The sequence below is a fragment of the Trichoplax adhaerens genome, genomic scaffold (genome assembly GCF_000150275.1).
Source record: "Trichoplax adhaerens TRIADscaffold_6 genomic scaffold, whole genome shotgun sequence".
In the NCBI taxonomy this organism is placed as follows: Eukaryota; Metazoa; Placozoa; class Uniplacotomia; order Trichoplacea; family Trichoplacidae; genus Trichoplax; species Trichoplax adhaerens.
This window is the reverse complement of record NW_002060948.1, coordinates 5,964,576-5,977,825: the sequence shown is the minus strand read 5'-3', so window position 1 is coordinate 5,977,825 and position 13,250 is coordinate 5,964,576. Positions and strand designations below refer to the sequence as shown.

Below are 13,250 nucleotides of genomic sequence, written 5' to 3'. Positions count from 1 at the left end.
TAATAAAAACTAGCATATACCCATTCATGAATCCTCTAATATTAGCATGGCGCTCATCATCTTTGGTTAGAAAGCGAACGCTATCCAATCGACGGCAATGATCATCAGACTCTCAACTATAAGGTGCTATTGGTTGCCATGCACAACGTTGATATTGCTGATGCCAACTCGTACAAGGATATCTGCCATGATTGGCCATCATTCATTACTCAATAGGACTACTAGGTATGTTACTAATAGTATTATTAATTAATAATAAAAACTAGCATATACCCATTCATGAATCCTCTAATATTAGCATGGCGCTCATCATCTTTGGTTAGAAAGCGAACGCTATCCAATCGACGGCAATGATCATCAGACTCTCAACTATAAGGTGCTATTGGTTGCCATGCACAACGTTGATATTGCTGATGCCAGCTCGTGCAAGGATATCTGCCATGATTGGCCATCATTCATTACTCAATAGGACTACTAGGTATGTTACTAATAATATTATTATTAATAATAAAAGCTAGCATATACCCGCTCATGGGAGCGGAAGTTAATCTTCGATTTGCCGTTAAGTTTAAAATAGAGCCTAGCCTAGTGCGCACACCTAGGTGTGCGCACTATATTGTCATAGGTCAGTCATAGGTACTGTACAATGTACAGTACATGCATACAGTACAGTATTATGCTATTCTACTGTATACTGTACAGTATACAGTACCGTACAGTCTACAGTACATACTGGGGCCGTAGTTAAGAGGACTACTGTATTTTATACCATGGAATGGATACCATACTGTGCTTATTAGCCTACCGTCAACTACGGCACACCACGGTGTAGAACTGAATATGGACATGCGCATAGGCATGGCCTTTCTCTTCACTGACGTCATCGGTCGTTGGACAATTGGTTCATTGTACTGTATTGTTATAGTACAGTACAATTGAACGTTGAAGACACACTTGGCATTATTATAAATAAACTAGTGCAAACTCCCGTCGCTTTGATATTGATTAAGTACTCTTCTTAATTACTTTCATCTTCATCTTGATAGAGTTGAGAAGACAGGAAAAAGGAAAATCTTATTTACGCCACAAAATGGCCAATTTCGATCCCAATATGCTGAATAGTGCCAATACGGGACTAATGCGTACCTTGATGGTAGTGAGCAATTTATCCATTGCTTCTCTTGTACTTTCTTCCGTTCTTCTGGTTGTTGGAATAATGGGATTGTTTGTTCCATATGTCACCATCTTCGCGATTGGCTTGCTCGCCGCCTTGAATTGCTATTGGGTAACCGTTCCGGTATGTTGAATTTTTTTTTGCAACATGTTCTACTTGTCCACAAGCAGTATACAAGCCTCAACATTGAGATGATTACACCAAAGAATAAAATAAACACCGTAGCATATCTTGAAACAACGAGTCTTCCACTACCAATGAAAGTAAAGTAGCGACTGATAAATTGCTTCATAGTCTGTGTCTTACGACTCGTCCATTAAACAATTCTACATTCAATGAGTTTAACCTTACATATTCCAATAAAACATTTTCTTTCAAGTTTTTGCCCAGTCGGAAGCGATCAAGTCAAAGACTTACCAAACAGTATTCAGTCAGGAACTATTATGTTCGTCAATGCGTTTGTGAAAATGTTCGTTAGAACTCTACATCATATTAGTCTATAGCTAGTATTAAAATATTCCGAACGCTGACAATCAATTGATTCGTTAATGTAGTTAAAACGCTTACATTTCTGTCAGCATTTTCTGCTTTTTATTCTGGAAATATCCGAGAGTTTACGATTGGCTTGAATCCTTACATTTTTCTTCAGTAGTCCCTGACCAATCAACTTGGTCATCATTCACTAGCACTTAGTGAAAATCAACCAGCCTTAATAGGAAAAATAAAGTCGCTTTACATCCTTTTCTAGCTTGCCATCGATTTTAAGACGGTTTTGCAGTAATTCAAGTTGTCCACTAATCTCTTTACATCTCGTTGCCTGTAAAGAAGGCTTGCGTACATTATCAATGCGTATAGCACTATAGCATAACTTACAGTACTTACACAGAAATTAAACTATTCTTACTCGATCTTGCAATCGTATCTCAAGTTATTCTGTAGACTGTATTACATACAAGGAAAACTTGAAATGTATTTGAACTGGAAATAAAAGTAGTTTATCATATAGAACTCAATTTTGTCGTTTTAATTTTGATATAATGTAGATATTAATCACCAGTATCTTGGGCATCTGCGGATACAGGAAAGGCCAATATCGTCATAATGTGGTAAGCAAGGCTATTTTTGCCCTTTTAGGCTACTAATATATGTTCTTGTCAGTTAAATTTTTGCTATACAAACGCACGGAATAATTATATATTAAATGAATTTTTCTTTATACAATTCTTACTGTCATTAAATAATCGACTGCTTATTTTTAAAGTTCAATGTTATTTACTAATAGTAAAGTCTACAACTATTTAACTGAAGCAGTAGTAATATAGTAACATATTAATTTCATGTATTATTTGCATACTGTTAATAGTTATGAAATAAGTGCAATGTGATTTGCCTAAAGAGAAATGTGAAACCAATTTTAAAAACAGTCGTCTATGCCGTGAATAAATGATTTACTGGACTATCATTTCATGATCATGTAGTGTACGATCCTTAACGAAAGAATTTCATTAGTACCAGTCAGTTTCCGACTAAAATTAAACAGCCCTAAGTTGTAAGCGAAATCAAGTATAAATACGTTTATTTGCTTGGTAAACAAATGACTTAGTAGACCCATTACTCCGTCTTACATAAATGAAGGGGCTAAAGTTATAGCAAAGGTTTTACGTTTACATTACTCACTTTGAAATGTCATCATTCACAGTAGATCTACGAAAAATACTTCTAGTCCATTTCTCCGCCCAATTTTCATATCTTTGTACAAAATTTTCATTTACCCAACTTCCACCTTTTAAAGTTGTTGCTGGATTAATAATTTTCCACTCGTAATAACGACTAATCCATAGCAATGATGGGAGTATAATTGTAGCATAAGAATAATGGTTAAATTGGATTACATATTCAAACTATTAAATTTTAGGTATAAATTAAACTTACCATACCGTTGCAATATAAATAATGTGAACAACAGTATTCAATAAAAATGTGACTGTTTCAAGTTTTAATCAACATATAGTAATACTATATACCTATGATTCCTTTCGCATTCTTCTATTTTACCATCAACAACTATAATGCTGTCGATGATAGGCTATAGCACATCTCGTCTTTTCGATCATCAGTGCAATTACCACTGTTGGAGGGCTGGTTTTTACAATCATAACATTGGCTGTAATGACTGTTTCAATCGCCAATCAAGTTCAAAATGGCCAAACTATTGGTCAGGTTGCTCAAGCGCCTACAGTAATAGCTTATGTTGGTACTAGCATCACCGTTGCGATTTACATTTTCTTCTTTTACTATTGCATACATGGTGCGGTTATATTTCGCAAAGTGCCAAGGAAAGCTTTTATCAGTAATGCTACCAATCTTTCAACCATGCCGGTAAATCAACAATTTTATTGCTAACTTTCTTTTAGTCATATTTAGTTATCTATTTCTAACTATATTCGAATTTATTATACTAACTTGTAGGTACCTTTGCAACAAGATGCTGTAGTAACTGGATACGTCGGAAATCCAGCGACAGTGTCTACAGCCAATTACAATTACCAACCCGATTATAGTAATTACTATCAACCTAGTAGTAATATTCAGAAAGTGTAAACTTTGCTGAAATAAAAAAGCGTAGTGGTCTGTCCAATTGATACATTGTGACTCTTATATCAAGAGATATACTACTCAGCAGTTTAGATATGCAATTATTGGTGGTGTATGCGTGCAGATTATATATATAAGACAAGTCCATTTTGCTCAAGAAGATATACAGTAATGGTACATTGAAACCTTGAAGTAATTCATTCTAGTAATTTCTTTCATAATACTGACTTTTACTTAGTATTTGGATTTCGGGTTAGGTAATAGTGAAATAAATTGTGTTCTAAATCGGGAATGTTAACCTTACTATGATTCTTATGATAATCGTATTGCCAATGCAAATAATAAAGGTGACAAGCAAATTATGTCTTTGCTTCAAAAACTCTGCCAATTAGATTTTAAGTTATGCGATATCTATAATCAAAATACTCAAGTAAATGACATTCCGTCTCAATAAATTATCCTTATTGTCATTGATGATCTATTGCGAATGTCGAGCGTTAACAGCAGCTAAGTTGTGATATACTGACCGCGCGTTCTGGACTATCAGGAATTCATAAAGGGTTCGCGTATACCGCTATATTCGTAGTATTTAATTGCATCAAGTGTTATATGGTAGTGAATAAAGTAAAATGACTAGTTAATCTAAGCCTGCTAAACTGGTTATAAATATTCACAGCAACTATCTCAGACAATCTGATAGTTTAAGTACCTTGTAAGGTATCTCTACGCCGTCATATTCAATACTAAACGGCAAGAAGTTGATGCATATACTGTATCTTTAATAGCTTGTTCCGCTAAGAACACTATATCGGATCATAAATAAATCACGTATAACCTGCATTAAGCTATCCCTGGTAAGTTTTACATGGGATTTGCAAGGACTAAATCGGTACAATTTATAAAATTTTCCAATTTTCAAGGATACTGAGATCAACACGAGATATTCTAAATTATAGGCATGAACGAGAAAACGCCCCTATCTTATAGAATCTCTTTCTAACTGTAATCACTAACTGACTATCAGCTAGTTATGCTTCGCTGGTGATTTACTTTTATTTTCGTAAGTGCTGGTAGTTATCTTGCACTTTATTCAGTGAAATTTGTATATTAGTTCTTGATGCCGCGCTAGCATTACACCAATTATCGCACAGCTTTATTTATTGATACAATTTAGAAACTCAGCAATCTAGCCTCTATACTCCGACACACGGTTAATAATTAATTAATTTTCTGTTACATAGCTACTGTACTCCTATAATTATAACATGATATGACAACAAAAATTCTGCTTAATTACGCCAGAGAAACATTAACAAGTAAACTGTGTTTAATTTTTACATTTTCACTAAATTAGTTGATTGATGTCTTGAAGCCTATTATCTCGTTATTATCGAACAATTGAACGAGTAGGCAGGCCACTTAGTTTCGATAGTCATCCATCATTATGTTCAATCTAATTAACTACTTTTACGTTTTAATATGTTGAAGTCTATATGAGGTAATTTCAGTTGGAATTATTAATAATAAAGAAGGGGTAGGGCCTATAAGAATGAACTCGTAAACTCTGTCAAGATTAAATCAGGTCGAAATGGATTCTTGAAGAGATAAAATATTATCCCGATTGAACAGTAAACATTTTCGTGATAAAATAGATCATGCTTATCCCGCTCAAGTATTCGACCTCTACAATGATCAGCAGTGCAAAAATTTATTTAGTAAAATAAAAGAATCAATCACAGCGTTGAAAGGGGGAAAATTGGGGTTTATTTACTTCAATTCAAGGAAATCCATTCATTTACAACCAAGTACTCCGGCACTTGTGAAACATGGATAACAGATTCCATTCAAGCCATGCTAGTTACATCTGTATTGAGACGAGAAAATTATAGAGACAGTATAAATGAATGAATCTAAATAAGCATGATGAATAATCAAGATGACCTCGAAAGCGCAACAATGAGAGAGAGTTTGTCAATTCTCTCCTAGCTCATCAATTAAGAATTACAATTTTTTTCAAATTATGAAGAATAAAACACGAACAGAATCTTGCCAACTACTGACCTTAAAAATGCTTTGTTATTGAAGAAACGAACAAAATGCTATAAATTACGTATAGAAACTTCAAACCTGAATAAATATTTCATTATTTTGTCTGTACGTACTAATGCAAGGAATCGTATTTCAATGGCAATGTTTCGAAATAGTTCACAAGAATCGATCTATGCATGTACGATTTATTCGCGTAAAGGAAATCAAGATCGTGATGACGATATCATAAAAACAGATTTCGATCGTCTCCAACGTATCCTTACAGAGTTCTTCCATTCAAGTGATCTGGATCTGAATTCGGCTCAAGGAACTAACTCCAGAATGACTGGGGCCTAAATATGACCTAAAAATCGCAGCATAATAAATTTACTTTCCTTTGTGGAGAGAATAAACAATTAATTTGTTAAATAAATAACATTACGCGGTTTCGTGGCAGCTAGATAGATATAAAGAAAATATATTTTTAGTTCCTGCACTTACCAATATGAGCACATTTCATGAAACAAGAATAATTAAGTGTATCATCTCTGGCTAACGAACGAATACTGTACATGCACAGTTTCACATGCTGTTTTGCTGTAATTATGAAATATTCCATAGCATAAAGAGAAATATTGAATAAAAACAAAGTCAGGAAATATCTTCGTAGTTAAGCAAGCTATTTTACACTAACTTTCTCGGCAGAAACCAGCATAATAATCTTGCAAACAGTCCCAATAGGATCTTTCATTGACGTTAGCACAGGTCTGATTATGATAGTAAGGATTCGGTAAACAATAATCATCTAATACAATTTTGAGAGCGAAATGAATGTAATATTAAAGTCATTTGCATAGTATCATTATATGACAAACGATATAAAATAACTTCTTAATAGAAGCTTATGGGTTACAATTTAATCAAATTTTATTCATTTAACATAGTGCATTATTAGGAGCATTATATTAAAACTGTAATTTACATATGCTTCATTCGTATGAGTCATTATAAACATAAACTTCTAGTTATACGCGTATTCTTCTTACTGGAATCAGAATATTAAAATATTTGCAAAAACAATGTGAGTAAGTACAATATTGACAGCAATCTCCATAGTGTAATGAAATGAAAAGTGTAGAGATCAAGCTACGAAACTTTAACAAACTTTGATTCTACTTTCGTTGCACTCCGGTCGACTTAACGCTAATACTTTCACACCAAATAAAATTTGGGGAAATAACCGAACAACAATTTATTTCAAAACAAAAATGGAGAGAAGTATAAACCGAACAACCTTACAAATACTTAGCTTTAAGTATTATTAAAATAAATGACAGACTTAAAAACTGTCAACGACCAAATAACCTTTCAAAAAGAAGAACGTTTTAACTTACGACAATTCGACCCCGAAGGCCTTTTAAATTCAACAAGTTCTTCAAATAAAATCTTCTTCTACTCTCTCTCTAAATTTTCTAATTGCACTATCATTTATAGGCTTCGTAGAGCCGTCAGAGGTATTTAAAACTAAACATTTGCTAACCAATCGCTCTTAAGATCCGCTTTAGAAAACTACTTTGCACCATTTAAGAAAACAAAAATCATTCAAAGTTCAGACACAATTTACCCTACGATTCCCTTACAAAACACTATAAAAGTAACAAGCTAACTATAAAAATACATCAAACTTCATTTCTAACATAATTTCTATCATTAATACACTATAAAAGTCTAAAAATCAACCTTTAAATATCAAGATTTAGTCATAAAAACAGCATTCTAACTACCTAACAATCAACACAACCTCTGCCAATTTCCATCTTATTTTCTATTTTCCTCACTAAATCTCCTAATGTGACTTCAAGTCACGTCATAAAATTCCAAAGTTTCAAATTCATAACAAAAAGTTCAAATCTCAAAAATCAACTCTTACGATATTTTTCATGAACAAAAATCCAAAAATTAAAACAGAAAATTATAATTCAGACATAAATTAAAAATAAACCCGACCGGTTCCAAAACAGGAAAATTATATCGGACACAAACCCGACCAGTCCCAGAATCCGAAAACTATATCGGACACAAATCCGGAAAAATTCGGTTTTTATGAAGATCACAGTAATCGCTTATCAAAAAAATTTATATGACTACTACGACTACTTTTCTGACATTAGTATCGCTTAGTATTCGCGAGTATTGACAGTTGATGTTTTAGCGTCAGATTGTACTGTAACTGTACGAGTATAGACTACATTACAGTACTTTATCGTCATGTTATAAATCCCCTTTCTCTAAGGATAGGGTTTTGCTACTAAGTCAAATTTCTTTACAATTTGAATAGACGATGAAACGCCCTTTCTTTAGATTAGGCATTTGCTCTATTGGGCTACTTCTATAGTAATCTATATAATACCTTGTAAAATAATGAAGAAGAAAAGATGGCGACATGATGATTTGGCAGGGTAAAACTTAAAGACACTATCACTTTCTAGGTATTTTCTATAGTAAAATAATACTAATTACATACTAAAAACTACAAAGGACTCTACTTTTAGTCCTTTTACTACAATAGGATTCAAACTGTACAGACCATCATATGTGATATTTTAATGTTTGTTGGATTAATGACCTTATGTGGAACTATTTCATTTTATTATGATTATACCGATCCAGAATTCTAACATCTTACAGTTTCTTATTGCAGTAGGAAAGTATAGAATTAGAAGATTAGAATGCAAGGGACCATTACTGCTTCACATTATTCGTAATAAACTCAATATTAAAATGTTTCGCAACAAGTCACATTACTTATACTGTAAGTTCATTTATAGCGGTAAATATTAATTTTTAAAAGTTGCTTAATTCTACTTTAGTATTGGAAAAATGCTTATTGAGATTAAGAATAAAAAGCTGTGAGTATTAATAATACATGCTAATTTCATAACTTAAGCTAGACTACTTCAGAATATCCATCGTTTCACGCTTTTAAAACTGTTGATTTACTGCCAAAAGTGGCTGTACTGTCGCTGCTGGATTTTTTTGCTGGATCTCACACCAATTCTTCGATATTGCTCTCACGCTTATAAATTAGGATGTTTTTAGATGGTAAGAATATTGCAAATTAAAAATATGGGAATACATACGATATTGACAACGATTTCCATAATACCCACAACTGCATTTACAATGGTATGTATGAGTACTTCCGGTACCATTTCATATGATCAAGTACCGTAGTTATCATAAAGCCAAAATTCAAGAAAAAGTTAACAAAATATCTTCTTCATATTTGTATGGAAATTATTGTGATAGAGTGATTTCCAAATAAAGGACAATTACGTGTATGTTCTAACATTACATGGCCAAATAATATAATTAATACTAGTAGTTCACATTATAATTATTAACAGCATGTTCCGCTGATATAAATCGTATGGCTAATAAATCAATAAAATAATTAGCGTAAATGATGGTAAATACGTGTAGAGAAGCTGCTTAATATTAGGCTCTGCTAGCCTCGCATTTTGGTACTGAAGGTGCGCCGGTGGGCCATACCTTTATACATGTAACCTACGTAAGCTAGACGTTTACGTGATATTTATAGTACTGTTAACATAGTTGTAAAAGTATCAAATTTAGTGTGAAAATAACATGGCAATGTGGCCTAGCATAGATAATAATGGCAAGAATGTATTACGTTTTTCTGAGATAAATATGTTGATCTCGATTTTGCAGAAAGTTATAGTAATCATAGCGTTCTACTTTCGTGCTAAAGCCTCTTCGATAATTAATAAGCAATATTGTTTATTAACTTCGTGATGTTAACAAGTAGAGTATATAAGCGGCTTCGTTATTTCTCTTAATTAATTCTTATATCTCTAGATCTGTATAATTTGTCTACTCTTGCAGTTCTATTATAACTTAGTCAGACTACAAAAACTCATATGTTGTAAGATAATTACTTTCTATCCGAAGACTTCGTTACAATACGAATATAAACTGTATGTTTGGATTAATGATTTGAGTTTTAGTCTATATCAAACATTGAAATATGTTACTTAAGTATGTTTTAAGATAGATACAACACTAAATGCGCATACAAAACAAATTTTGGCCCTACTACGAATAACTTACTATTATAACATGTCACACCAACATCTTGGCGATATCCTCAATAATGAAACTTCCCGACCGTCATTGGAGCATGCAACTAAGATTTGTAACTGGAAGAACGCAGGTTAGCAAGCCAAATTGGTCCCCTTCCAATTCCATATCGATTGCCATATCTAATATTACGTGAAAATCCTAATTGTCGGCAGATTACGTTAGCATCTATAAGATCAAAGTAACTGTTGCATATAGACCCATGTACCATTATGCAGAATTTCGATTCAACCAGTTGAATTTAACCCATGGTTATTAATTAGGAGGATTTGTACAGCTATCTGCCTCTTTAGCTATCTATGCGTGGACTTAAAAGAGTAATGTATCAATAATACAATTGTAAATACCATAATAAAACTTGAAATATAATAAATAAGAATATAATATGACTCGATAAGAACAGTAGCAAACTATTTAGTTTATATTTTGGCCATACGTATAATAAAGTGAAAACGAATTGCTTGATGAAAAGCCGGTCAAAAATTTATAAATATAGTCTACTTATGTAGAGTTTTAACATACGTTACTGGACAATTGTAATTGGATATGAAATAGAAGTGTGCTTATAGTACAATACAACTGCACTTCTATTTAATGTCGAACGCTGGAAGGTGCTGGACATTTTCTTAATCAAGTTACTTCAATCTTGTAGCATAATCAGTTAATTGGCTATTATTTGTAATCAGTCGTTTCTAATATAGGGATTAATTAAATCATCTAATATTAGCATCACGTTAATATCTTTTCTTAAAAACCCTAACTCTATCAGATAGAGTTACTGTGCAATACTATCAAATATGAGTTGCACTATATTTGTTGCCAGCCACAATTATGATATTCCCTACAGGTTTTGACGACAGCTAGTTCAAGGATATCTGGCATAATTGTCAATGTTTCATTACTAAATACAAACATTTCATAAAATTGAATTGATGTCACGCTCTGCTTAGAATAAACTACGACGTAAGATAGTGTAGAAATGATTAAAAACATCTCATCTATTTGGCCTATTATGCTTATGTTTATTTAAGCCTCCATAACGGACAATCGCTGAATAATATTTCCATATTGAATATTAAATACACACTCCTATTATTATTCAGAGCTAAAAGCAACTACTAATTGAGAGCTTATGTATTGTATAGCAAAATTGTTTTCCATGCATTCCATTGCTATTGTATTGGCAGATAATGTTAAAGTGATTGCTAGGTGTTTTTTTGCTCGAACTCCGGTTTTATTTCTATAATGTATTACGAACAAGTCAGAACTTATTGCTCTAGTAACGGTATATATTACAGGCTGCGTTGATAGCCGTTTAGTACTTCTATTTTCGCTACATCTTGACATAGTTGAAAAACCTTGGTTGCGACATAAAATGGCGGGCTACGGTCAAAGTATGGTGAATAATGCCAATACAGCACCAACGCGTTCTTTAATAGTAGTGTGCAATTTATCGATTGCTGCTCTTGTATTTTCTTCCGTGATTCTTACTCTTGGAATATTGGCAATCTTTATTCCTTATGTCGCCTTATTTTGTATAGGCATGATCGTGTACTTTAATTGCTTTTTGGGTAGCAGGACCGGTATGTTGAATTTTTATCATTTAAGATATTGTAACTGTCTGCAATCAGTATATAGGCCTCAATATTGAGATGATTACATCACAGCAATAAAAATGCTGCCATAGTGTATCTTGAACACTGTCGTATTTCTTAAATGTTTGCTTCTTTCATCTGTAAAATTGGTATATTCATAAATTGTGTTCTCCGTATAAATATGATGTTACTGAAAAATTGCCAAGGATCGCTACCAAGTCGGAAAGATTGCATTATTGACGATGTTATTTTACTGCGATATAATTATTTTTCCATCGCTATTACAGATAACTCACTAATAACGACAAGCATTAGAACTATGAATACTTGTTGCTTTTCCATCCATGTTTCAGTTACTGTAATTAGCAATTAGTAATACTCGTACATGAAGCCGTAGTCCATTTTATTTTCTACTGGTGCTGTCTCTCAAAATGCCGTTTTACATGTGCCTGACAAATGAATTTCTGTTTGAAAGTTCTTCCCTTACAGTTGATCTGTAATATTGTAGTAGGGTATTAGTGTCTTATTATCCATTTCTGCTATCATACGAACCGGCATGATAATTTTTCACTGTCACTACTATACAATAAGTGATTCACCATCAAAATTCTACTGGCTCCATCAGAAAACGCAATGTTACGATGCTAGGTTACGTATTTTGCTAATTGGTTAGGTCTTCTAATATTACTTTGCTAATGGATTACATTTAATAATTGTTAATTGAAGATAGGTTTATTAATTAATATCTAAATTGTTAGATGACAAAGCTTTAATTGTACTTTGTCGAATTATTACTAGAGCCAGTATATTAATTATGTAAAATATCGTATGGTAAATTGCTATGCTTGCAGCATAAGTTTATAGCAATGTATAATAGGACGAGCAATTAATTGCTCGTTCCTCAGTTCGTTGTTTGATAGTGCACAGGATGGCACTCGCCTACTCTACTAATAAACTAAACTAGTCTTGTAGAACAGTCATATTTTTGTGCGACAGAAAGTAGTTTAGTACCAACATACATTAGATCTTCAGGTGTAGTGGAGCTACGGACAAATAATCGAGAAGATCAGTATGGGTGTGCACAAGACTAAATTGTGACTCGTGGTAGTAAGTTACTGTTGGTATCTCGACAGAGGCATTGTAAAATGCAGAAATATAGACATAGATCACTCCATTTTTGGTCCTCGGTCTAAACTCAATTATTGAAGACACTTTTACAGTAATTGATTTTTGGTTGATTGATCAAAACAGGATAAAAGATGAGTTTGTAAAGAATGTTTTTTTTGAGTATTAAAAACAACAAAATAATTTGACTTTGATTGATGTTAGGAAAATTACCGCGCTAATTGGATCCCTCTACTGTATTGTCTTCTTTAATATCAATTACGACACCCATCAAAAGAGTTCATCTATCGAGTACTCAACTACTCATTCGATCTTAAATCAGCCACTCTCTATACTTTCTGCGATGTTATAAAACTTCTCATTTAGATATTCACTATTTTCTTAATATATAAATCTATCGCACACTCTAATGTCATAATTACTGACTCACATGTTGTATGAAGAATAATCCGGTTCGCTTTTATACTTCGAAAAGAATTAATAGTTCTTGACGGCTAAAATCAATAATCTTTGTAATAATAACTTTTATTGTTTTACATCAAGTTGAAATTTTAATTATTAGGACGTACAAA

General features: G+C 32.8%; 1 protein-coding gene across 1 annotated transcript; it reads left to right on the top strand.

Annotated features, from left to right (window-relative positions):
- Positions 1 to 299: 299 nt before the first annotated feature.
- TRIADDRAFT_64050 (uncharacterized protein) lies at positions 300 to 3,775 on the top strand (the record flags this gene model as incomplete). Its single annotated transcript, XM_002113856.1, has 6 exons — positions 300 to 318; positions 515 to 625; positions 1,047 to 1,297; positions 2,218 to 2,280; positions 3,260 to 3,553; positions 3,644 to 3,775. 6 exons carry the CDS (start codon positions 300 to 302, stop codon positions 3,773 to 3,775), a joined length of 870 nt encoding a protein of 289 aa, XP_002113892.1.
- Between the last annotated feature and the right edge of the window lie 9,475 nt (positions 3,776 to 13,250).